This window comes from Trachurus japonicus, chromosome 17 (assembly GCF_045865225.1).
Source record: "Trachurus japonicus isolate A0001 chromosome 17, Traja_1.0".
NCBI lineage: Eukaryota > Metazoa > Chordata > Actinopteri > Carangiformes > Carangidae > Trachurus > Trachurus japonicus.
Window position 1 is genome coordinate 6,864,941 of NC_140923.1, and position 25,540 is coordinate 6,890,480.

General features: G+C 43.5%; 2 protein-coding genes across 2 annotated transcripts in view; one reads left to right on the forward strand and one right to left on the reverse strand.

Moving 5' to 3' along the window:
• LOC146969927 (tripartite motif-containing protein 16-like) overlaps positions 1–19,698 on the reverse strand; it is a 279,242-nt gene extending 259,544 nt beyond the window's left edge. The window contains exon 1 of the mRNA XM_085805450.1: positions 19,423–19,698. The gene's annotated coding sequence lies outside the window, so the exon portion shown is untranslated. The remainder of the gene's footprint in view (positions 1–19,422) is intronic.
• Positions 1–25,540, forward strand: part of LOC146969945 (receptor-type tyrosine-protein phosphatase N2-like) — a 261,873-nt gene that overhangs the window by 80,074 nt on the left and 156,259 nt on the right. The window contains exon 11 of the mRNA XM_085805467.1: positions 7,527–7,606. Within this exon, the coding sequence (XP_085661593.1) occupies positions 7,527–7,606 (80 nt within the window). The remainder of the gene's footprint in view (positions 1–7,526; positions 7,607–25,540) is intronic.

Sequence of the window (25,540 nt, forward strand, 5' to 3'; positions counted from 1 at the left end):
GATATTACGACGTGTGTGTTTGTGTAGTCTTAACCGTCATAAACAAAATATTACGGGTTACGGAGCGCGTTTGTGTTGCGGTTCTGCAGAGACAAAAGCTGGGACACCGGGGTGGGGAAAAAAGTAGTGGCTTATAGTCCAGAAAGTACGGTATATATATTGAATAATCATTGTATAATTGTAATCAAATTCACAAAAATATAAAACAGCAATGAACAAATTCAGAGATTGTCAAAGAACATCACTTAACAACTAAGACAATAGATGAAAGTAACACATTCACCACAGAGACTTGATGAAAAACTGTCCCTGAAGGCAACGCACATCAGCAGTTTTGCATGAATTTCCCTCTAAAACAACTCTGTCTGGTAACGTTGTGTTATTATCTCATAGCGTGGTGAATGTGCAGGTCACAACTTGTCCACCAGAGCGTTGTGGAGTTGTTGGATTGTGTATTTGATGAGTTTGATGAGGGAAACCAAGAAATCCCGTGAGCCTCTGTAGCGTAGCTCTGAGCAGCTCGCCGCTCTGCTCCGATGTTCTAAAAACAGCTTGCACCGACAATTAAAGGTAACGAACCTACTGTTATGACTATAGGGTTTACGGCAATGGGCCAATTTGTCAAAATGTTGAACTATCCCTTTCACTCATGAAGGGAAATGTTCATTTCCTACGTTTCATAACTGCACCCTCAAACACAGTTAGTAGTTTTGATTTGATGTAACAACGTATTTAATTAACTTTGTTTCCATGGCGATATGTCCCTGTCTGTCTCCTGTTTGTGTCTTTGGTGTCGGAGGAACTGATCTTTGAGCTTTAAGAAGTTGTGTAGTGAGACGTCTCTCTCCCTTCCTCCCTCTTTCCTCCCTCCCCGGTACATTCATCGTGCATCTGAGCCACCATATAGAAGAAACCCCCCTCCACACCTCCACCTCCACCCCCTCCCACCCCTCCTCTCTTCATCCATTTCCCGGGCAGCAACACTCGCGGGCAGCTCAGCTCAGCCCTAACACCTCGCACAGCAGCAGCAGATTAGCATATTACAACAACAGAAAACGTCTCTGAACAAAGTAGTTAGCGACCCCGTGTGACCCCCCCAGCCTCTGAAAAGACAACAAAACTTCCCTTTTTCTCGCAGTTTCCTCTCGGGGACGAGGAAGAAGAGGAAGAAGAGGAAGAAGAGGGGTGGAGGGTGGGGGGAGAGCAGCGGCAGGTCAACGAGCCCGCGGCAAAACTTCCACATTGGCAAAGTATGAATCATAGCAGCCAGCGAGCCTACACACACACACACACACAGACCTGGAGGATGACTCACACCCTTACGTTTCATTTGGAACAATTCGATACCGATTAGATAATACTGATGGCGAGCGCTTTCAGCAAAAAAAACGGCCTTGGATGGGATGGATGAATGTTTTTAGCTGCCGCCGCGGTTCGCCCCGGTTAGTGGTGGTGGTGGAGGGCGATGGGAAGCGAGCGTCGACGTGGGCGGCTTCTCACAGCCTTTGACTGTAGCCGGCCGCCGAATAATGATGGCTGTTGTGTAACCGTCACTGAGTGTAGACTGGAGGGTGGTTTTTTTTTTTGGTACAGGAGGGTCGAGGTGATGTAATGTCTGTGTCTGGAGCTAAAGGGTCATTTCAAAAAGACGCCACTAGGAGGAGAGAGCGCAGCGGGCCTGAACTGGTGATGGTGACGGAGCGGATGGAGGCTGAGGAGGACAGAGAGGTGGCAACACTGCAAGAAAAGAGAAATAATACGTAGAATAAAATACATCTACACCTTTACCAGACCCAAAGTAGTTTGGAGTCTTAGATGTGTTTATTCTTAACAATTAACCACAATCAGCTCCTCGTGGGTCATCTAGACCCGAGTCAGACACCTGTAACCCTGTGTTTTAGTACAAATTATATTGTTTTTTAATAAAAATCTGAGGTCTGATGTAGAAAACACATGAAACAGGCAGAATTGTGACCTTTTTCACTCGTTGATATAAAATTAGATGTATAGCCTGTACAAAAAGATGAACATTTCCACAGCGTGTTTTCTATCTACTGTAGTTTCCAGCTTTCTATATTGTTATGATAGAGCTTTTAAAGCTGTGGCACTTTTCCATATTTCCACTCAGGGACTTTTCTTTTTCTTTTCCTGTCCAGACGATTTCATATTTTTATACTGTCTTATTGTCAGTATCTCACAGCTGCAGTCGGTGGTTAGTGTCTAGTTTCAGCTTCTTACTGCTCCACAGTGTGATGAGATCACTAAAGATTGGCCGACGATGTTCATCTGTGATTACAGAGTTGTTTTAAGGAACATTCAGTGTAATCCTTCATCTGATCTGGAATAAAGACACATATAACAGGATTTCACTGTGTTAAGACCAGGCACCGATCCAGCTTTTTCAGGCCCAACGCCGATAACGATGCCAATCCAGTACCACTGTTGAATTAGTAAACTGTATACAGTACCTTGCCATGTGGAAGACAGTGGAGGCATCAGGCTTGACTTTACCATTACTTTACTAACTTTAAACCTAGAATAGTAGTGAATAGATCGGCGTCATGGATCAGTCCCGTCATCCGGTACCTGACTCGGCTATTTGGCCGACGTCTGGACCGATATCTGATCTTAAAGGGGAGTTTCCGTTTTCTTTACAATCTGGACCTTATTTCTAGCATAAAATACGATCATTTACTCACCCAGATAACTTTGGTGTCATTACAAGTCGTTCGACGAAATTAGCTCCAGCCGAGAGCCGCGTATATCCGTATAATACAGGGCAGCGCAATGCAGCCTCTAAATAACACATTATCTGCAGAGAAACTCCTTCATTTCACCAATATTTAGCTATGATAGGTTAGTGCTATTCCCCTCTGAGTCCGGGGTTAGCTGTTATCAACATCCGGCGCCTGTAGGTTGACCTACTGACCTCTGACCTGAATGATGTCATCTCTGAGCGCTGCCCGGCGCGGCTTGTTGCTACCGCTAACGCTACGGTTCGTTTCTGCTTGTTTCTGACTTGTCAGAACAAAATGAGCAGCTGGATGAAGTTCAGCTTCCACAGGCTTCCTCTCCTCAACCTGGACTCACTAAAGCTCCGGCTAGTTGAGATAAAAATGGACCTGAATGCTGAAGCGTAATGATTATTATCAGAATGAGCCGGGTCAGAGGTCAGTAGGTCAGCCTACAGACCCTGGATGTTGATAACAGCTAACCCCGGACTCAGAGGGGAATAACACTAGCGTAGCATAACTAAATATTGGTGAAATGAACGACCAGCGTTTCCTTTCGCAGCGGGTTATGAGAATAACGCCGCCAAATCGCTGCAACATGAGTCTGTCTTGCGCCGGTCTAAGAATTTCACGGTGTGCGGAGGCTCATAAATGTAGTGTGAAAACACTTCGCTTTTCCAAAACTCCTCGTTGTCCCTTTAAGATCGGATTGGTCAAAGCCAAGTCAAAGTCAAAGTTACTTTATTTTTCTGTCAATATCAGTTTTAAGGTTCCTCCTCCAGGAGCAGTCAGGTTGTGAAACTCATGTTTTCTGACAGGATTGGTTTCTCTTGTCAGAGGAGGTGCAGGGTATATAATTATTCCAGTTTAACACACCTCACAGCTGCTGCTGCTGGATTAAAACCACCAGAGGTCAAAGGTGTCACAGTCGATGCATTTATACTTATCGAACGCTTTGATTTTTATAAAGGATGAAGCCTGCGGGTTTAACCATCTCCAGTTTCATCTTGAGTCTTTTGATGCCTTCATCTCTACGACTCTAACTCGATACAAGTCTCACCAGTGTTTTATTCATTCACTCATTCATTTATTTACTTCCCTCTCCTTCCAAATGATGAATCTGAGCAGTAGAGGATGTAGAAGTCACCTCCTGTCAGCGCCTCCGCCCCGTCGCTGAGTGACGAGGTTATTTACAGGCCTCCGAGTCGATGTGGTGTCTTTGTGCTCGGGCCGCCCGGGGTGCCAGAGGCCGACAGATGGATATGTGATCAACTCGACATGACTGATTTTTCTCCCCCCCCCCTCTTCATCACACACACACACACACACACACATTAGAGACTTTGCCTGGGCTGGCTGATGAATCGCTTCATAGATGTGACAAATGTATCCACCTCACAGCGTAGAGAGAAATGAGGCGCCGGCCGGTCGGCACGTGGCGTGGAGTCTCTTTCTCTTTGTCTTCTCAGATTTCGATTCAAATACATTCGATGTAGTAGAGTACAGACCAGACCAGGACGGTAGCAGAAGCAGAAGTAAAAGCTTTACTTGTTTCCTTTTTTGTTTTTTAATTCAAATGTTCAGCATTTACCCCCATGGGGATCGTTAATTTGACCCGGTCTAATTAGTTTGTTATTGCACCTTAAACATTAGAATATAACGTTAACGCTGCGTTAAAAACCTGCTGGATGTGTGGATGTCTGTGTTCGTACACTGACCTCAGGGCCCCAGAAACCCAATTAAAAAGCCACAACAACAGTTGGAATAATTGCATGGATGGGAACGTCAAACACAGACAGCTGTTTATCTAAGGGTTTGTTGTTTTTTTTTAAAGGTAAACTCGGGCCAGTGAAGTAGAGTCTGCTGCTGGATGGGTTTGACAGCCATCAGAAAATCCAGGAGTTAAAAAAAAACACAAAAAACTATGTGAAATGCAACTTTATCTACACCTTATACATTTAAATTACAGAAAACAACAGCAACAGTGCTTAGAAATGACATGTTGTTGTGTATGCAGCAAAGACGCACTTATTTTTATGATTTTCTATATTGCTGTTAATTGTTTTCGCTGCTCCTGATACTTTATTTTAATGGTTCAAAATGGCATTTAGGGCTGTTTTTCTTTTTTTTTTTGTTGAAGAGGCTGCAAAAAACACACTCAAAGCCCACGTTGAAAGCGCCGCAATTTAAATCCATCAACCTGAAACTAAAACCACTTTTCTGAGAAGCTGAAAACATTTTGAATGTTTTTTTTTGTCTTTTTTTCCCCCATTACTGATGTCACCATATTTTATGAAAGTGCTGTTACAGTAGCAGTCGCTTCCTATAGCAGCTCACAATGCGTCCTGGAGGATGGAGGAGGATGGAGGAGGGATAGAGGGAGGGAGGAGGGGTGGGTGGGTTAGGGTGGGGGTGCTCGGTGATATATCTCTCCTGCTGGGCCTTTAGTCTGAATTACAGCAAGAAAAACAAAAGGTTAATCACATTGGGACACTCGGCTCTGCCTCCGACCACCCAGCGTCTCCTCTCCGCTTCCCTCACTGTTTCAATTCAAGCTGCTTTATTGGCATGAATGTTGGATGAGGGGGGGGGGGGTGAGGTGAGGTGAGGTGGGATGAGGTGAGGGGGTAAGAGGGGGTAAGACCGTCCAAATCACCTAGAAAAACAGCACTGATACCTCTGTACCCCTGTCGTCACCGCCAACATCGTCTTAATTCATACTTTTAATGTTTGTACATGACAGCAAATACACACAGATCCAAACTACGACAAACTGACAAACACAAAAAACAAAACAAACACAGAACATTAACATGTATTAACACAACAACACCACATATGTAGAAGTCAGATGTACAGTCAGTGCATGAACTCCCAGTTAAGAATTCATTTTTATTGTCAAAAGGTGGATCAGGTCCTCAAAACAAAATGAAGAGACAGGGTTACGCACATCCGATCGGCTTTGTAGTCGATCAAATCAATATTATCCACCACCAACAAACACACCTGAAGCCAAATGGTTTCAGTTGTAAACTCCTTTAGCGTGTCTGGTATTGGCTCCATACCAACAGATGGAGGTGCAGCAGTGGCTCAGGAGGTAGAGCAGGTCGTCCGATGATCAGAGGGTTGGCGGAGCAAATCCCGCTGTCATAGTGTCCTTACACCTTACCCACTTTGCCTCATGAATACATATGAATGTGTATGAATGGCAGCCACGCTTAGTCTGCCACCACTGGTGTGAACGTCATATGAGTGAATACTGGTGTGCAGTGCTTTGGGAATCGTAAAAAATGTTATATAAATGTAAGCCATTATTATTATTATTATTATTATTATTATTATTATTAATAAAAACTCAGAAACCCACATTTCCATAGATAAACACTTTTGGGTTTGAGAATTTTCCAGTTTGACAAAATCATTCAGGTTGCCAGTTATCAGAGAGTTAACAGGTACAGACAGACAACCAGTCACAACTACGGGAAATTTAAAGTCACCAAATGAACCCTTGGACACACAAAATAACTGCTATAAAATCATCATATATCAACATTTTTTTCTGCTTTTTGTTTTGCATAAATCTCTTAAACCACTCCAACTCTGCTCAAAACTACCAAACATATAATCATTTTCATAATTTAAACCTTTAAATGCCAGTTTGTAGTCTTCAAAATGACAACAGAAAGGGTGCAAAAAGTGTTACCAGTGTATAAATGACCTTTAAGAGTAACTGACAATAGATTTCAAGAAGAAAGAAGAAACTTTCTTGCAGAAATCCATACCTTTAGCTGTAACTCAGCCAAAATGATCAGCAAATCAAAAAAGAAAAATGGAAAAAAATGTGCAACGTCGGCCAAAAAGGCTAAAAACCAACTGTCTTTCTTTCTGATCTTGTGTTTATCTGAGTCCCAGCAGACACACACAGCTGGACATGGAGCAATATTTACATTGATAATCACTGACGTTAACATACAGGTTTATAACAGAGCCAAGATGATCAGCAAATCAAAAAAGAAAAATAGAAAAAATGTCCAAAAAAGGACCCAGGGACCCAACAGAACATGCAACGTCGGCCAAAAAGGCTAAAAACCAACTGTCTGTCTTTCTGGTCTTGTGTTTATTACATTATTACATACATTATTATTCACTGACGTTAACGTACAGGTTTACGTGCCTCAGCATATGAATCAAAGTCCCCACTTGAGGGAGTGATATCCGTCGTGTTCTTCTTGCCTTTTCTCGCCGTCACCTTCAATTTACATCTGCACGACTACAATAGGCGTTTTGCAATCAACATACATCGAATCAAAATGTAAATGCATCATAAGCTGAGCTGCTGCTGCTGCTGCTGCTGCTGTTGCTGCTGCCATCAGAAAAACCACGTATCAGAGCAGCGCCCCTCTAGTTGATGACCGAAACCCTCTCATCGCCGCCGCCGCCTCCTCCCCCACGTCCACCCACCTGACCCCCCCCCTCCTCTTCATTTCCCAGCGTGCTTAAATGCCGGCGGGCACATTACATTGAGATTCAAGAGGTTATCTCGGCGTGGTGATGGGGATTGCAGCAGCCTAAAGGATCGCCACAGGTTAAAGGGTTTTTTTTCTCTCTCTCCTCCTCTTTTCCAGGCGTAGGAACACGTCGTATGGCTGAGCTTTAATGAGCACAACCGCCTCTCTCCCTCTCTCCCTCCCGTCGGAAAAAAAACAACACCTCACTGCTGCAGAAAATAGATCCTGAGGATGTCTTTTGTGAAGCCTCTAACTCTGTGTGTGTGTGTGTGTGTGTTTTCTACAGGGTGGAGGGCCCCGCTGTGATCTTCAAAGTGCGGCCGAACAGTCACAACGTCAGCACGGCAGATGTGGCCAACGTGGCCGGTAGGTTCTCCTCGGCTGAGTAATGTTGTCTTCATCCTGACAGAGAGAACAGACAGGCCATTATCATCGGCTCGCTGCTGCACCTGAGGCCCCACGCCAACACTTCTCTAGACTTAGGACTGATTTCTGTTGCTTTTTTTGTTGTTTTTTTGCGGTATGTACACATGCTGGGACTCCATGGCACATTTTGTCCATTCCTTTGTGTTTAGTTTAGTTTTTTTGTGTTAAAGTTTGGCTAACCGTTCTGGTATTGGCCCATTTTGACTTGAAGCCAGCAGCAAAGGAAGCCATGTTTGGCTCCGTCGTCGAAAACGCCATCGGAGCGTTGGATGTGTGCCTGAAAAAACAGACAGGAATGGAAGGGAAGAGACACCAGAAATGTGTCGTGTTTGGGGAAATGAGAGAGTTCAATAACGCGTTAAGCATCGATATGAAGAGTCTGACAGGGCGGAGCTTCGTCAGTGTTTGTTGTACCTTTAAATAGAAACCGGCTCGTGAAGAAACGGTGATCAAACGTCCTCTTTTACCCAGACACGTCCACTTTTCACTTCCCGTCCAAGGGAATTTGTGAATTAGTGAATATGTCTGGTTTTCATTGTTTTTCACAGGACCAGAGCACATTATCCATGTACTGAAATCACATGTAAATGACCTTACTACTACGGTATTTTGTTGTGTGTGAGCAAACGTCGGTGCAGCTTTGCCTCTGATTACAAACTGTTGAAGTGTGGGGTTGGCGCGATGGCTCACTTGGTAGATTGCGCACAACAAAGTCTGAGTTTTAACTGCAGTTTAGCTGCAGGTTTGAGTCCGCCCAGACTTTTCTTATAGGTTGATGCTGTAATACAATACGTATTTCTATCATTATTTCATTCCAGAGGGCCTATATTGACCTCTGAGAAGCCTGAATTTGTGTCTCTGGTTATAGAAAGATCTTTTCTACCCATACGGATGAGGCATACTATAAATATGTATACATTATACGTATATGTATTTATATGTCCTCTGTTTTGGAGATGAAAATATGGTCAGTCCGGTTAAGATAACGGCTAATGCGAAAGCTTGAGAGCTAACCAGCTAATAGCCAACACTTAAAGGTTCATTTAAAAAATGCTCCACACAGGCCAGGACTATGTACTACAGTGTTTTGAGTCATTTTCAGTGGATCCATGTGTAAGCAGATATTTCTGGAAGCGATGACGTGTTTACGGAGATTTTTTTCAAAATGGACAAGAAATAGGTTGTTTTTGGTAAAGCTGCGTTTTCGTGTGGATAAGGCCTGAATCAGATTTCAGGTAAAAACACTCAAAGAAACCAAATCCTGCACAGCTGGATTTTGAGACATCAGCCTGTCTGTTTTGATTTCACCTTTAAAAAAAAAGAAGAAAAAAAAGAGACAAGGACTACTAAATGGCAACGTCTGCTTATGCTAAGCTAATATGCTAACATCCACGACTTGGCTTCACAGCAGCTTTAACCCAGAGAGTGTGAGTCTGGTCTCGTCTACACTGTGTCCTCGGCTCAAATCTCACAGAATCTGATATTTCTTTCTTTCTTTCTTTCTTTCTTTCTTTCTTTCTTTCTTTCTTTCTTTCTTTCTTTCTTTCTTTCTTTCTTTCTTTCCTTTCTCCAGTCACAGGCCAGAGTTGGCTCACAGAGCACAACTGATTGTGCTCATATACTGTGAGTGATTGTAAGTAATTTGGAGGAATAATGCATGATTCACTGCCTCTGAGTTTTTAAAGTTTCACTGATTGGAGAATGTTAATCAAAAAAAAAAAAAAAGAAAAAAAAAAGGCGAGAGAGGCACAGTTACGCTCAAGATTACACAGATCACAGAGGTTGACCCAGATTGAGGAAAGTTGTTTATTGTGAACAATTATCTTTGCTTTAACCACTTTGTTTATCCGGAAAAAAACAACACACTGACACAGTAACATGAAAAAGCAGAAACAATATTTCAGCACATGGAAACAGACAGAAGAACAACACACAAGCAGCATCTCACAACAGCAGTGCAACAAACTAAATTTCCCCTTTGTGCAGGACTCAATGAGTAATAGGGTTTGTACACATTTAACCAATACATTTCTAGAGATGCTCAGAGCTACGCTACGGAGGCTAATGGGATTTCTTGGTTTCACTCATCAAACTCATCAAATACACAATCCAACAACTCCACAACGCTCTGGTGGACAAGTTGTGACCTGCACATTCACCACGCTATGAGATAATAACACAACGTTACCAGACAGAGTTGTTCAAGAGGGAAATTCATGCAAAACCGCTGATGTGCGTTATCCTCGGGGGCAGTTTTTCATCAAGCAGTCTCTGTATTTCCCTCTAAAACAACTCTGTCTGGTAACGTTGTGTTATTATCTCATAGCGTGGTGAATGTGCAGGTCACAACTTGTCCACCAGAGCGTTTTGGAGTTGTTGGATTGTGTATTTGATGAGTTTGATGAGGGAAACCAAGAAATCCCATGAGCCTCCGTAGCGTAGCTCTGAGCAGCTCGCGGCTCTGCTCCGCCGTTCTAAAAACAGCTTGCACCGACAATTAAAGGTAACGAACCTACTGCTATAATGACTATAGGGATTATGGCAATGGGCCAATTTGCCAAAATGTTGAACTATCCCTTTAAGTTGTGTATCAGTTCATCAGTACAACGACGAAGAAGTGTTGTAATGAATGCATACGACGTAAATCCGGCGTCATATTGGCATTGTGATCAGATCCAGGATCAGCAGGTGCATGTGGACTCGTGCAGAGTGAAGGATTCTGGGAGTTTCGTTTTTTTGTTTTGTTTTTTTTACCATTGAATCGACATCGACTGACGACAGCTCCTCTGTGATTCTGTTTCAAGATCCTCTGAGTCAAAATGTCTCGGACCTGCCTGTTCTGTCGCACGCAGAGGGACACCGGAGTAGTGTCTGTGTGTGTGTCTGTGTGTGTGTGTGTGTGTGTACTGGGCGGCGGTGTGACTCACGGTAATGAGGCGAGGGTGTTGATGAAGTGGGGAATAAAGAGAGGAGGAATGTTTGCCATTAGCCAAGCTGTCAGTCCAGAGAGAGAGAGAGAGAACGGTCCGGATATTCCCTGGGTCCAGTTCCCGATACACACACACACACACACACACACACACACACACACACACACACAACACAACACACACACACACACAAACACACACACCAAATCACCTGCAGAGGGAAATTGGCCCTGTCAAAATAACTTACATGAGCAGCTCACTGTCTATTTCTTTCCCGACATCTTTTCCCTGCCTGATAATTGCAACCCCACCTCCTTCACACACACACACACACACACACACACACAGACACACACACACACTCTGATTATGCAACAGCCTCTCTCCTGGTTTTAAGTGCCATTGTTGGCGTGGGGCTGCAGGGGGGGGTCACGGATGAGCCTGCGCTTGTTATTAATGCAAACATTTGACAGAACGTGCTCCACATGAAATCCGCCGTCCTCTCGGCTAAAGTGCAATAGTGTGGGCGGGCCGTCTTTAAAGTGTCGTTTGTCATATTCAACTAGAATATCAATCCATCCCATAAGGTACATTATCCCCATCCCAAACCCCCCCATCCCCACACACACACACATACACACACTCTGGTTGAGGTTTATAGTGCTTTTCTGAAACATTAAGCTTTACACGGCCGTTGTAACGACGTCGTTTTATCATCGTTTATGGCCGCTCAGCAGCAGACGACGATGACGACGGTGCAGGATGGACGATTGGACGTCCGTCTCCGTCTCCTCACAAAGTTGTGCGTGTTTTGGGTGGCAGCAGCTGTGTTAAAGGGATAGTTCACCCAAAATTGAAATTTCACTCATTATCTACTCACCCTCATACGGACTAAGTCCTCCGTGGCTTCTCTGAGTTACAGGGGGTCTCGGCGTAGCAGTGCATGTCCATATGACGGTTGCAAATGGATACCAACTGTCTTCATAACAAAAAGACACACCAAAAAACATCCAAATACCTCCATGCTGCTCGTATGTAATTTCTGTCTTGTATTGAAGCCCCGAAATGCGAAATTGTCCCGAAAAAAATGTAATACGTCTATATTTCAAGCTTGTTTTGTAGCGGAAGCTTCTCGAAGCTCCTCTTCCTGGTCCGTCAAATTTGGACGAACCATGTGTCTTTTTGTTACGAAGACAGTTGGTATCCATTTGCAACCGTTATATGCCACGGAGGACTCTCAAACTTCTCCCAGCCCTTAGTCGACATGAGGGTGAGTAGATAATGAGTGAACTTTCAATTTTGGGTGAACTATCCCTTTAAAACAAAATAACTCAGTTTGATTTGATTGAATCTCCACAAACACACGAGAGACAGAGGAACGGTTTAAAGCAAAGAGTTACAGAGGACTGACGGGTCAGACTGAGCTGCTGTTGATTCATATGTGTCTGTAATAATCAGGAGACTAGTTGAAATTGTTGAAAGAAGCTCTGATAGTCATTTGAAATCTGAGATTATTGCATTTTAAAACAGAGTTGAATGAAAGATTGACGTCATGTGGAAATGTCAGGAAGCTGCAGTTTGTCTGAATGAGAGATTCGTCCACTGCAGTTTGAACAACAATGTAGAAACCAAACTACAGACGTGCAAAAGTTAAACAACATTTCTCTGGTTTTCCTCACAAGCTGTTAATGTAAATTTTCCAGTTTCTACTGTCGGTCAGTGAACGTCTCATCCCAGTGGACGTCTGTTCGTTTTCAATATTCTTACATGTATATAGACCTTCATCCCATTTTTTTTTCACTTTCAGTTTTCTACTCTTGTCTTACGAAGGAGTATTAGGGCCAGCCAAAAAAAAAAGCCATGCAAAAAAGAAAAAAAAAGAAAGTGAGACAAAAAAAAGAAAAGAAAAAAAAGTCATGGCCATCGACTATAGTTTGATATTTTCTCAATTTATTTATTTTTATGCCTGGCCCCCTTTTTAATTTTTGTGTTTTTTATTTCTTTTTCTTTTTTGGCTGGCCCTTATACTCCTTTGTACTTGTCCCTGAAGGTTGTGCCATAATTATTAACATACAGTAAATGAGGATTTACAGTCTTTCTATAGGACTCAGATATCAGCAGTAATTTTGCTCCGTCCAGGGAGACCACACCCTCACCCTGCAGCGCCGCTGTGGCTGCTGATGAACTGAAATTAATTGATAATACTAAATTAAATAATTATTTATTATCCCATATAGGTCTTCGTTTGTTATCTTTATTATTATTATTGCTCCAACTACTATTCCTGATAACGATAATCAGGTTTCAGCAGTAGTTATCAGTTTAATTTACATTTAATTTAAATTTAAAGTGAGAGCGCTTATTACGACCCATCTGCCTCCTTCAACTTTAAAACAGTCTGTATGTTTTATTATTGGACTGATGCATTAACATTTAAACACATTTGAATATAGTGGGCGATAAAGATGCTTTTTTTTATCTGTTTCCTGCACAAATGGATCAATATTTAATGTTTAACTAAAGACACAGCCGGAGTAAATAAACCTAAATAAACGTGACCATATATTCCAATTTCCTGATTGGATGTGAAGCGGCTGCAGCCCTCGCCGGCACGAGTCCAACCTCCTGACACCGGATCGATGCTGACCCCGGCCCCCCAGGTGCCACCAGCTCCCATTAATGCAGCCAAAAGACCCGGTTGGTTGCTGCATTTTTTATTTTTTTATTTATTTTTTTTAAAAGAAGCTGCACGTTTCCACTTCTGTCACGTGCGGTGGTCCCATTGTGAGCGCCTCGGCCGGGCCATTGTCAAAGCGTGGGGGGTGGATGTCAAGATGGTGGGCAGCGAGGTGCTGACCCCCATTGTCCGGGGACGGGGGTGGGCGGCCGACCCGGAGGATACTTCCAGCGGTGCGTCACGGCCGTGAGAACGAGACCCCGTGAATAGGCGGCGGGTCGGGGTCAGGACAGCGGGCAGCTCAATTAGCACTTAAAGCAGGAGGAGGAGAGCAGCTGAGAAGGGACTGAGCCCCGCGCCGGCTGTCCCCTGCTCCCCACCGCCACTTCACTGCAAACACTCAACATCTTTCCAAGCATATTCGTCTTGTTTCTTGTCAAAATGTCTCATTTCTAGTCAAAACTAATCTCTTTCCACTTAGAATAAGACTCATCACCTAAAAATTAACTTGTTTTTAGATCATTTCCACTTGTTCCAAATTAATTTTCACTTGAAATAAGTAGAAAAGACTCAAGACTCAAGACACTTTATTGTCTTTTCTCACAGATGTATGTACAAATACATCGGCTGAAACGAAATACTGTTTCTGACCAGCTTCTCGCACTGCTTTATTAAACATAATAAATAATTAAAACAAGTTAAAATCGTGTTGGATAAAAAAAACAATAATTTAAACAAAGATAAAAACCATGGCATTCATACAGCAGCAGCAGTTTTGGAGCGTGTCCATATTAAAGTGCTATTGAAGTTTTTTGTGCTTGTTATAAGGAAGAAAAACTTGTTCCACTATCAGATTTTTCTACTTATTTCAATTGAAAATCTTCTTGAAAGGTGTAAAAAGTGTCTAAAAACAAGCTGCTTTTAATATGATGAGTCTTATTTTAAGTAGAATGAGATTTGTTTTGACTAGGAATGAGACATTTTGATTTGATGAGAAATAAGACAAATGTTCTTGGTAAGATATTTGAGTTTTTGCAGTGTTGTTTTCTTTTTTGCATACATGCTAATCAGGACTCTCGGCGTGAAGATGGTTCACGCTCGCCACATGCCTGAAAGCTGTCCACTCCACTCTGGGGACTGTTGGTGGACGGTTTGGACAGTTGCAGCCGGCGGCGGCGGCGGTCGTCTTCGCTTCTGTCTCTTGAGTTAAAACCAAACCCGTTCATTGTTATGGGGCAGACAAAAGCCGCTCGCTCGCTCGCTCGAGTCGATGTCGCTTCTAAAGGTTTGATTTGTGTGTTGACATGTAAATAATTTGCTGGCAGAGAGGTCACTATCAGTTTAATAAGTTAGAAAGACACCGACCCGCCCAGAGAGACCCAGCCAGCAGAGCTCTGATTTACATGCTAATTAATGGACGAGAAAAAAAAAACTGAAGTGCTTATCATTCCTCTTTTAGTTCACACATCAATCAAACATTTTTAAGTTTCATTTTGGTGCCAGTGTGTCTGTTTCTTCCTAAAATTACCAGCAAAATGGCTCAAAATGTAGCTTAAATGCAGGTAGGAAGATGATGGATTCACTTCCTGCAGGATCTTTCCGTGTCTTTTCTAGTCCATCAACACAACATCAACAAGTTGCACAAAAAAAAGGCAAAAAAAATAAAAGTGTTAAATCATTTCAGGAATAAAAAGCTTCAAGAAGAGAAGTTTAATGTGGACGGACTGGTACCAGAGGAACAGGAACAAACGCTACCAGTCAAAAGTTTGGACACACCTTCTCCTTCAGTGGTTTTTTCTTTATTTTCATCACTTTCTACATTGTAGATTCAAACTGAAGACTCAAAACTATGAAGAAACACATATGGAGTTATATACATAGTAAGCACAAAAATGTTAAACAAAGCAGAATATGTTTTAGTTGATAACAGCTTTTTGCACACTTCACTCTGTGGTGCAACTCTTCCCATATCATCTCATTTGGGTTTAGGTGACAGGTAACACTTTTATTTTGAATAAGGTTTTTGTGTTTACTACATAGCTCCATGTGTTCCCTCAGAGTTTCGATGTCTTCAGTTTGAATCAACATTGTAGAAAGTGATAAAACATAAAGAAAAACCATTGAATGAGACGGTATGTCCAAACTTTTGACTGGTACTGTACATGATGTTAAGGTCAACGCCCATTAAAACATGTTCCTGTGATGCAATAGCATTGATTCACATCTTGTTATTATTCAGGATTCCCACGCGTCCTGGAAAACCTGGGAAGTGGTTCACCAATTTACCAGTCATGGAAAACACATTGAAATACATGGGAAATTATTTATCACATGGTGACATCAGCTACCAGAGCTCAGTTTGACTTTTTCAGACCCCTCTAAGGATTTATTTTCCAAAGAAGAGACTAGAGACTTTGAGTTGCTGAGTGTTTCAGTGTTGGACCTGTCGTCTCCTCTGCTGAGTGACGGAGAGAGGAACTGGAGTGGCTGTGGGTTAAAAACTAAAACAACATGTTTGTGTTGTTCAATGATAAATGAGTCATAATTTCTAATCATAAGAGATTATTTCATAGAGCCACTGTACATCTTTAAATCAGACTGTGGCTGAGAGAGGAATAAACACAGAAAGAAAATGGTTAAATGTACAAAATAAGGTGCAACTGTCTCCACAGCCTGAACAGGACGGGGATGTTCAGTGTTTAGTGTAATAACAGCTGGAAACGTCCTGGACAGTGATTTAAAAAAGAGTGGGAACCCTGTTATTATTATAATTACTGCTATATGAGCTGATGTCTCTGCTGATCCCATGGGAACCGAGAGAGAGAGAAGCAAAAACTTTATTGACACAATGACAAAGTGGTCACTCAGCGGAGAGAGAGAGAAGTTGTAGAGGAGGACGAGGAAATGACTTGTTCCTGACAGCTGGTGTCTGTCTGCCACCGAGCGGAGGAGGAGTTTCTTTCTTTCTTTCTGTCTTTCTTTCTGTCTTTTCTTTCCCTTTGACTTTTTCTCTCCTGGTTTTTTCTTCCGTCTGAGTGGATTAGCATAGATCTCGTACGCTGACGGGACTGACCTTCAATGCAGCTAAACACTTGTCAAAATGCCAAATGTAATTACTGAGCTCTTTAGGTCAAAGTAATGTGTTTCATCTACCTCACTTCGCCCCGTTATTGATGTGCAGGCCTCCGACCTCCGACTGCAGTCCACTCCTCCTCCTCCTTCTCTCTCTCTCTCTCTCCCTCTCTCTCCTTCTATGCGTAATTACGTCTGAGTGACGCGGCCAGACCGGTGTGTGTGTGTGTGTGTGTGTGTGTGTGTGTGTGTCTGACGGTTCGGATCATTGTACTTGTGATTGTCGTCCTCGTTGCCATTAACGCTCCTCTGTAAATTGCATGGCTGGAAGTAGTAAACTCTGTTGTGCAGCCTCAACTTCGGCCTCTTCTCCTTCTCTCTGACACAGCTGATGATAAAAACACTTTCTCCTTTGAATCTCAACTTCCTGTTTAGGCGTTCGTTTAAAGGGATAGTTCAACATTTTGGAAAATTGGCCAAAATATAATCCCTATAGTCATAGCAGTAGGTTCGTTACCTACCAAGCTGTTTTTAGAACGGCGGAGCAGAGCCGCGAGCTGCTCAGAGCTACGCTACGGAGGCTCATGGGATTTCTTGGTTTCCCTCATCAAACTCATCAAATACAAGTTCAACACAAGTTGTGACCTGCACATTCACCACGCTATGAGATAATAACACAACGTTACCAGACAGAGTTGTTTTAGAGGGAAATGCTTAGACTGTTCGCTGAAAAACTGTCCCTGAAGGCAACGCGCATCAGAGGTTTTACATGAATGTACCTCTAAAACAACTCTGTCTGGTAACGTTGTGTTATTATCTCATAGCGTGGTGAATGTGCAGGTCACAACTTGTCCACCAGAGCGTTGTGGAGTTGTTGGATTTTGTATTTGATGAGTTTGATGAGGGAAACCAAGAAATCCCTTGAGCCTCCGTAGCGTAGCTCTGAGCAGCTCACGGCTCTGCTCCGCCGTTCTAAAAATAGCTTGAACCGACAATTAAAGGTAACGAACCTACTGCTATGACTATAGGGATTATATTTTGGCCAATTTGCCAAAATGTTGAACTATCCCTTTAAAGGTTCGGCAGCACGATGTGTACACGCCGTCATTAGCAACGCGGCCGACTGATTTTGTGTCATGGCGGCGGCTGCGTGGAACTCCTTTAATTGTTTCCATCGATCGCATTGGAAACAGATCCATCCTGCCATCCCTCTCTCTCTCTCTCTTTCTCTCTCTCTGCCCTTCAGGAGCCGCTGAAATCCATTTGAGTTAACTTCATTTCACTTCACCCCCCCCCCCCCCACACACACACACACACACACACTCCCACCCCCTCTCTGGCTAATCAGTTTTCATCGCACGCCGAAGGCTAATCGATAGGAAGAAGTTTTCTCTCACCTGTTGCTAAATAAAAAGTGGAACAATAGTGGGAGGAAGGGAGAGAGAGAAAAGGGGGGAGGGAGAATAAGAGGGGGTGAGGTGTGTGGGGGGGGTCTTGCTGCTGGTTAGTGATGCAATTTGCTGTGACACCGCGTGGCGTTTTTTATCTCTTCACCTGTCGTCATAGCAGCAGAGCCGGGAGCCGGGGGGCATCTTGTGGATTGCAAGACGCCTCATCTGAGCTTTAAGAAGCCGTCACCGCCCCCCAATCACCCCCCACTACCCCCCCCCCCCCCTCCACACACACACACACACACACACACACACACACAATCCTCCCCCCCTCCTGTCGATCCAGAGTCACCTGTGGTTATTTTTGGTTCGACTTCAGAGAGAGAGACGTCGTGTACGTCGTCCTCTGGAGCTTCACGAAGCATCTGTGAGTCGACGGGAGAGAAGAGGAGGAGGAGGAGGATGAAGGGAGAGGAAAAGGGGAAGGAAGAAGGAGAAAGAGGAGGAGGGGGAGGAAGGAGGAAGAGGAGGGGTAGGACGGAGGAGGAAGAGGAGGAAAGAGGAAGAGGAGGATGGAGGAAGAGGAGGGAGGAAGAGGAGGATGGAGGAAGAGGAGGAGGAGAGAGGAAGAGGAGGAGGAGGACGGAGGACGGAGGAAGAGGAGGAGGAGGAGGGAGGAAGAGGAGGGGTAGGAAGAAGAGAAGGAGGAGAGAGGAGGAGGGAGGAAGAGGAGGAGAAGGAGAGAGAAAGAGGACATAGGGAGAGGAGAAGGGGAAGGAAGAGGAGGAGGAAGAGGAGAAGAAGGAGGGAGGAGGAGAGAGGAAGAGGAGGAGGACGGAGGAAGAGGAGGAGGAGAAGGAGAGAGAAAGAGGAAGAGGACATATAGGGAGAGGAGAAGGGGAAGGAAGAGAAGGAGGAGGAAGGGGAGAAGAAGGAGGGAGTAAGAGGAGGAGAAGGAAGAGGAGGAGGAGAAGGAGAGAGAAAGAGGAAGAGGACGTAGGGAGAGGAGAAGGGGAAGGAAGAGAAGGAGGAGGAAGGGGAGAAGAAGGAGGGAGTAAGAGGGGGAGAAGGAAGAGGAGAAGGAGAGAGAAAGAGGAAGAGGACGTAGGGAGAGGAGAAGGGGAAGGAAGAGAAGGAGGAGGAAGAGGAGAAGAAGGAGGGAGGAAGAGGAGGAGGACTAGGGAGAGGAGAAGGAGAGAGGAAGAGGAGGAGGAGAGAGGAAGAGGAAGAGGAGGGAGGTGGGAGAGGATGTAGAGGGAGGTGGAGGAGGAGAAGGGGAGATTCAGGTGCTGTTGCTGAGCTCCAGTTTTCCAGCGGAGCAACGTGATCCCCGAGCCAACCACCACGCGGCCGCTGCCAGACACTCAGCAGCAGCAGCAGCAGCCTGATGCCTGATTTCCCCGGCGCTGGCACCGGCCTGCTGGCACCGCCAACCCCCCCCCTCTCCCCCCTCCCCCCCTCCCTCTCCCCCCTCCGCCTGCAGCTGGCAGCGTCTCAGTGCGTCGGCCTCTGCTCCTGACGTGCGCTGTGGGGCTGGCAGACCTCTCCCAGATGGCCACCTCGTAGCAGAGCTGGCTGAGCACTTGCATCACTTTTGCATCACCAACCCCCTCCCCTCCATCCTCCTTTACAGCTTAAAGGGATAGTTCACCCAAAATTGAAATTTCACTCATTATATCTACTCACCCTCATGTCGACTCAGGGCTGGGAGAAGTTTCAGAGTCCTCCGTGGCTTCTCTGAGTTACAGGGGGTCTCGGCGTAGCAGTGCATGTCCATATAACGGTTGCAAATGGATACCAACTGTCTTCGTAACAAAAAGACACACCAAAAAACATCCAAACACCTCCATGCTGCTCGTATGTAATGTCCGTCTTGTATTGAAGCCCCGAAATGCGAAATTGTCCAGAAAAAAATTAAATAAGTCTATATTTCAAGCTTGTTTTGTAGCGGAAGCCTCTCGAAGCTCCTCTTCCCGGTTGGTCAAATTTGGACGAACTGGGAAGAGGACAGACCCTGGTAAGAATTAAAATTTTTTCGGGACAATTTCACATTTCGGGGCTTCAATACAAGACGGACATTACATACGAGCACTATGGAGGTATTTGGATGTTTTTTGGTGTGTCTTTTTGTTACGAAGACAGTTGGTATCCATTTGCAACCGTTATATGGACATGCACTGCTACGCCGAGACCCCCTGTAACTCAGAGAAGCCACGGCGGACTCTGAAACTTCTCCCAGCCCTTAGTCCACATGAGGGTGAGTAGATAATGAGTGAAATTTCAATTTTGGGTGAACTATCCGTTTAACGGGGCTGCGGTGGAAGGAGACGACGGCATCCGGCGGCTGTGCTGCGGCATTTTTTCTCTGTACGTGAGATGTGGGAGTGTTAAACTCTGCTGCTGCTGCTGATTGGTCGTTGGTCGTGTCGCTGCTGCTCTCCAGGAAACCGGTGACGGACCCTGGACCAGAAACAGACGCTGTCACATAAAAAGGATCTTCTGTCACAGTTCTGAGTCCATGAATACACACACACACACACTCATACATACACATTCACATGAAACATACACACACTAGAGCCAACGCTGCTTTTTAATTTAAATGGAGCAGACCCATAATAACCCTATCTTTTACATTCAGAATGACGGGACAGTGTCAAGGTGCCTCTCGGCTTCATATTTTATTTATAATCTAATTTAAATCTCACTGCACCACCTATAATTTATATCCCACTAACTTTGTAATCCCAGCTGAATGGGAGAACGGACCTGGACCCCCCCTCCCCCTCCCCCCAAAAAACTTGTTAGTACTAAGGTTGAATAATTTAATATACATTTTTTAAAACTGCGGTGGATGAAATCGTCTCATCGAATTTTCTTAATATCCTCAGATTTAATGACCGTGTCTGTCTGACGACTGCTCCTAATTATCACTTTTTCAGCCTCGCTGTTTTTCAAGCTTCCTCACCGCCACACATGAAAACGTATGCTACCTGAGATATCACAGACATTACACTTAGTGAAATATTAAAAAGATGGTTTGGTGGCATTAGGCGAACATAGAGGAGGTTTTCTCACTTTGTTTCTGTTTGTTCCTCTTTAAACCACTCCAGTTGTCTAGATGTTTTTTTTTTTAAGTATATTTTTTGGCTTTTTCATGCCTTTATTAGATAGGACAGTTGAGAGTGTGACAGGAAATGGGAGGCAAAGATGGGGGGAATGACACGCAGGATAGGGCCGTCCGACGCGGGACTCGAACCGGGGCCGCCTGCAGCAAGGACTTCAGCCTCAACACATGGGGCGGGTGCTCTACCAACTGAGCTAAACACCGCCCCCAGTTGTCTAGATGTTTTAAAGTGTGAGTGAATCTTGCAGAATATTTCTCTCAAGAACAGAAACAGAACAACGTTTATCTTTTATTTACCTCGACTTCAGAACGTTGTAGTGTTGTAGACTTTGTTTTGAGTCGTTTGTGATAAAGTTTCAGTGAACAGAGCACCTTCACTTCTTCACTGGACGTTTATGGTTGTGTTACAGTTAAAGTATTGTGTTTGTTTTTTTACTGGTAATTAGTCACTTTTATAATGTAATAATTTAGTTACTAACTCAGTTACTTTTGGGGGAAAGTATCTAGTAACTATGACTAAATACTTTTTAACAGTAACGTGCCCAACACTGGTTGTGAAACATCATCTCGGTGTCGGTGCAAGCTGTTTTTAGAACGGCGGAGCAGAGCAATGAGCTGCTCAGAGCTACGCTACGGAGGCTCATGGGATTTCTTAGTTTCCCTCATCAAACTCATCAAATACACAATCCAACAACTCCACAACGCTCTGGTGGACAAGTTGTGACCTGCACATTCACCACACTATGAGATAATAACACAACGTTACCAGACAGAGAGGTAACGAACCGACTCCTAAAACTATAGGGGTTATGGCAATGGGCTAACTTGCCAAAATGTTGAACTATCCCTTTAACAACGTAGGCTGCTGGTTTGAAGCATTTTCATTTTAAGTTTTGAAACAAAACGAGATGAGAACTTAAATATTCCACCACACTTTAGTGATGTCGTGTGCTTGATTATCATAGCACGTCAATAGAAATGACTCTTTAGTTGCCTAGTAAGTAGCTCCTCGGTGTTGGGGGAATCACATTCAATCACATTTTTTTGCCAACTCCTGCAGTTTTTCCAAGTAAATTGCATAAAATTGCATAAATACCCCAAATATCCCATTGTACAGTATCATTCGCGTATGATCAAAGATTTTTGCCTGCACAGCTCAGCCTTTTTCTGGAAGGACGGTCAGTGTACCGGAAGTGCTCCTCTGCTTCCCTACAGCTCCTCAGCCTCTTAAACCCTCCTCACATCTACAGTCCAGTCATGTAGCAAAACCCTCCCACTCCACCACCAACATGACCTCAGCCATGTTGCACTCTGATAACAAATGGTGGAAATATCATCACTGGGTTGATTATAGTGCTGCTGCTGCTGGACTATGTTGTTGTCATCGTTTCCCCGTCTCCATCGGATGATTCTTTTTCTAACAACCGCTCACTATCTGTGCACCCATCACTTTGTAAAAAAGAAAAAAAAAAGATGCTCTGTTGATGTTGTTTCTCATTTAGCCGGGCCAATGTCGGACCAATCCAGCTCCTGCTCTCTGATCACTTTACGGACACTTGTGGCGTCCTCTGCGGTTTCATTTTCTTGAGGCCGCTGCTCTTCTCTCGCCCCCCAACACCGTGTTTTTTTTCACCGTGACATCACCGCTAAACAATATGTTTCTCCGTCAACTGTTTGCAGTCAACACTTTTTCTCTTGGCGGGGAGGCGAGTTGTTTTTCTTTGCACTTTGCACCTCGGCTCAGACTTGTCTCCTCCTCTCCTCTCCTCTCCTCGCCGCGTCCTGCCGTGTCCTCTGCTGCAGTTATTATTACAGACTCCTGAGTCCTGACTGAACTGAAGCCGCCTGTTGCTCGCTCCGCTCTCCGCTCTCCGCCTGGACCCCGGCAACTCATTTTTAGCCATCTTCAAGGTGCCTGATGAGATGTAGAGGCAGACAGCTGGATTGATTGGCCCCTCTTGAGCGCACAGGCCTTGATTACAACTGCACTCAAGTGCCCACCTCCTCATTCCTCCCTCCCTTCTTTTCCTTCTTCCCTTCAATTTCTCTCCCTCCCAGTCTTGTTCTCTCTCTCGGCCTCTCTCCTCTCAGCCTCCTTATCTCTCCTTTTTTTTTTCTCCTGATTTCTTTCTCCCGACAATGAGAGAGAGGGAGGGTGGATTAGGAGAGAGAATAAAAATAAAAATAAAAAAAGAGCAGAATGACTAACGAAGACTTGGCTTCGCGTGGTTCTGCTGAAAAGTGGAGCAGGGTGAGGAAGGAGCTGCTTATTAAGATGAAGTTGGAATCACGATTTGATGCGAGAGAATCAGATTAATATTTCAAGAACGGAGCTCGGAGGGGAGGGAGGCTGATAGTTTACAAAAATCTGTCTCAGATTTTTTTATTTTTTGCATGAATATGGGCGTGCACTTCCTAAACATTGTGATGCAGCATTGTTTTTTTTTATCCAGACGGAGTCTTAAACAGATTATTCAGGCTCCTCATGGGAGTCGTCTCTAGTGGGTGGAGGTATTTTGTTATTTGGACAGTAATCTAATCCTTTTCTTTAATTAGAACCACGAGACATTTAAAGGGTCAGTTCAGCTGCTCCATCATGTTGTTCTTTATTTGTTGTTTTCCCACTTTACCTCCGGTCATATGGAGGCACGAGGATCATATAGAAACCACCCAGGAGAGGAGAATAAACATTATGTTTTTATAGTTTGTTAAAGGATAAGTCTGGAAAGCCATTTTTAACATTTAAAAGCCAGACTGGATATGTGTTGCAGATATCTGTAATTCAGTTTTTCCTATAGTCAAAAAGAACATTTCAGATCCACAACTACAACTACGTTCTTCCTATAGGACAAATGACGTCACTTTTGCCATTCATGTGTATGGGGTTTGTCTTTTATTTACAATTCAGTTGCAGATATCAGCTACTGTGAATTACGACTGTTCCCAATTCCAGTTTGGGATATCTACAATTTGATTCTGACTTGTCATAATTCCAGTTCAAGATATCTTTAATTCACCTCAATTAAAGATATCTACATGTCCCTTTTCACTTATCTTTAAATAAAGTTTTGACTAGGCAAAATGACGTTCAAGATATCTCGAACTGGAATTAGGAATAGTCGTAATTCAGTTACAGATATCCGTAATTCACATAGCGGATATCTGCAACTGAATTGTAGATATAATGACAAACCCCATACACATGAACGGCAAAAGTGACGTCATTTGTCCTATAGGAAGAATGTAGTTGCGAATATCTGAAATGTTCTTTTTGACTAGAGGCAAAACTGAATTACAGATATATTGAATGAAAAATCCAACTATTCTAAATGTGATTACGACAAGTCAGAAAGACGTTGTAGATATCTACAATGTTAATTCCGGATAGTCAAACTTAGCCTTTAAATGTTAAATCCCCTTGCCATAGATAAGTCTGTTGTGATGTTGTGGTAGTGATGGATGATATTCAGTTGTTATAACATCAACAAACACAACAGACGGACATGTGCAGAGGGATTTGAGAGGCCTGTGTGTTGCTCTTGTTTGCAGAAAGTTGCTTTCAGGGAGGGGCATCATAAAAATCCCTTATTAAATATTGTCTGTTTCAGTCGGGGGCTCGGCTGAGTCGTTGCGTAACGGCAGATTTTTCCAGTTTTAAACTGTGAATCATGCAAAGCTACTTAAATCTCAGGATAAAAATATACAAGTAGAAATGAGCATAATAGTCTCCTGTTAACAACGGCGATACACAGCTGCTGTAGGAAGCTACCGTTTGTTTTGTAGATGTGCATTAATCAGTAGGAAGCAATAAATTATAAGCAGGTTGGATTTCAAGACCGGATAGTGAAGTATTGAAAGATATAAATAATTGCAAAATAAGTTTGAATTGTCTTTATCTGTTTTTCCAGCCGTATAAAATGGCTGAATTTCTTTGGCTAGACACCGCGTTGTCTGTTAATGTGCATCATCTGGTACTGTCATGTTTGTATTCAGACACAATTGTCCAAAAGCTTCAGGAGAAGCTAATTGGCTGGACAGAGATGATGTCATAAAAAGAGGACAAGCCCAACTTCAAACGTGGAAACATTGATGGAAATATTAGATTTCTGTTAATTTCATCCAGCTGTTTTTAGACAGATGAATGGAAACGATTTGAACGATTATGCAAAATGATGGAAGTCATGTGAAGTATTGAAAGACTTCCCAAAAACATTTAACAACAATTTGGGATTAAAAAAGAAACTAACTAACAAAAAAACGTGTTTATTCTAGGAATTTAACAAATTCAGGTGAACACACAGAGTGCATGGTTCCCAGAGGATGAACCCTTGGTTTCTTTGGGAATCTACCAACTTTTCTTCTGAAAAAGTTAAATTTTTGTCCGGACACCTCTCAAACTAATGAATAAATTCCTCTTCTCAGCTTCTTCTGTTTTTATAGCATGAAAAGGACTTGTTAGACCAGAAAGTAGAGCTGAAATAAAGAATAAACTTTATTTACAGGCGGTAACTTTCATACCTGAGTTCAGAAGGTGAAGTAAAAAAAAATCTACTTCACAAAAACACAGAAACGGGCGTTTTTTTTTTTTTTTTAATGGGATTAAAATCTTCCCGCTGATGTCGGTCAATATTAAAACCTCTGGATGTCCTCAGATAACACGAGTCCTATCAATATGTT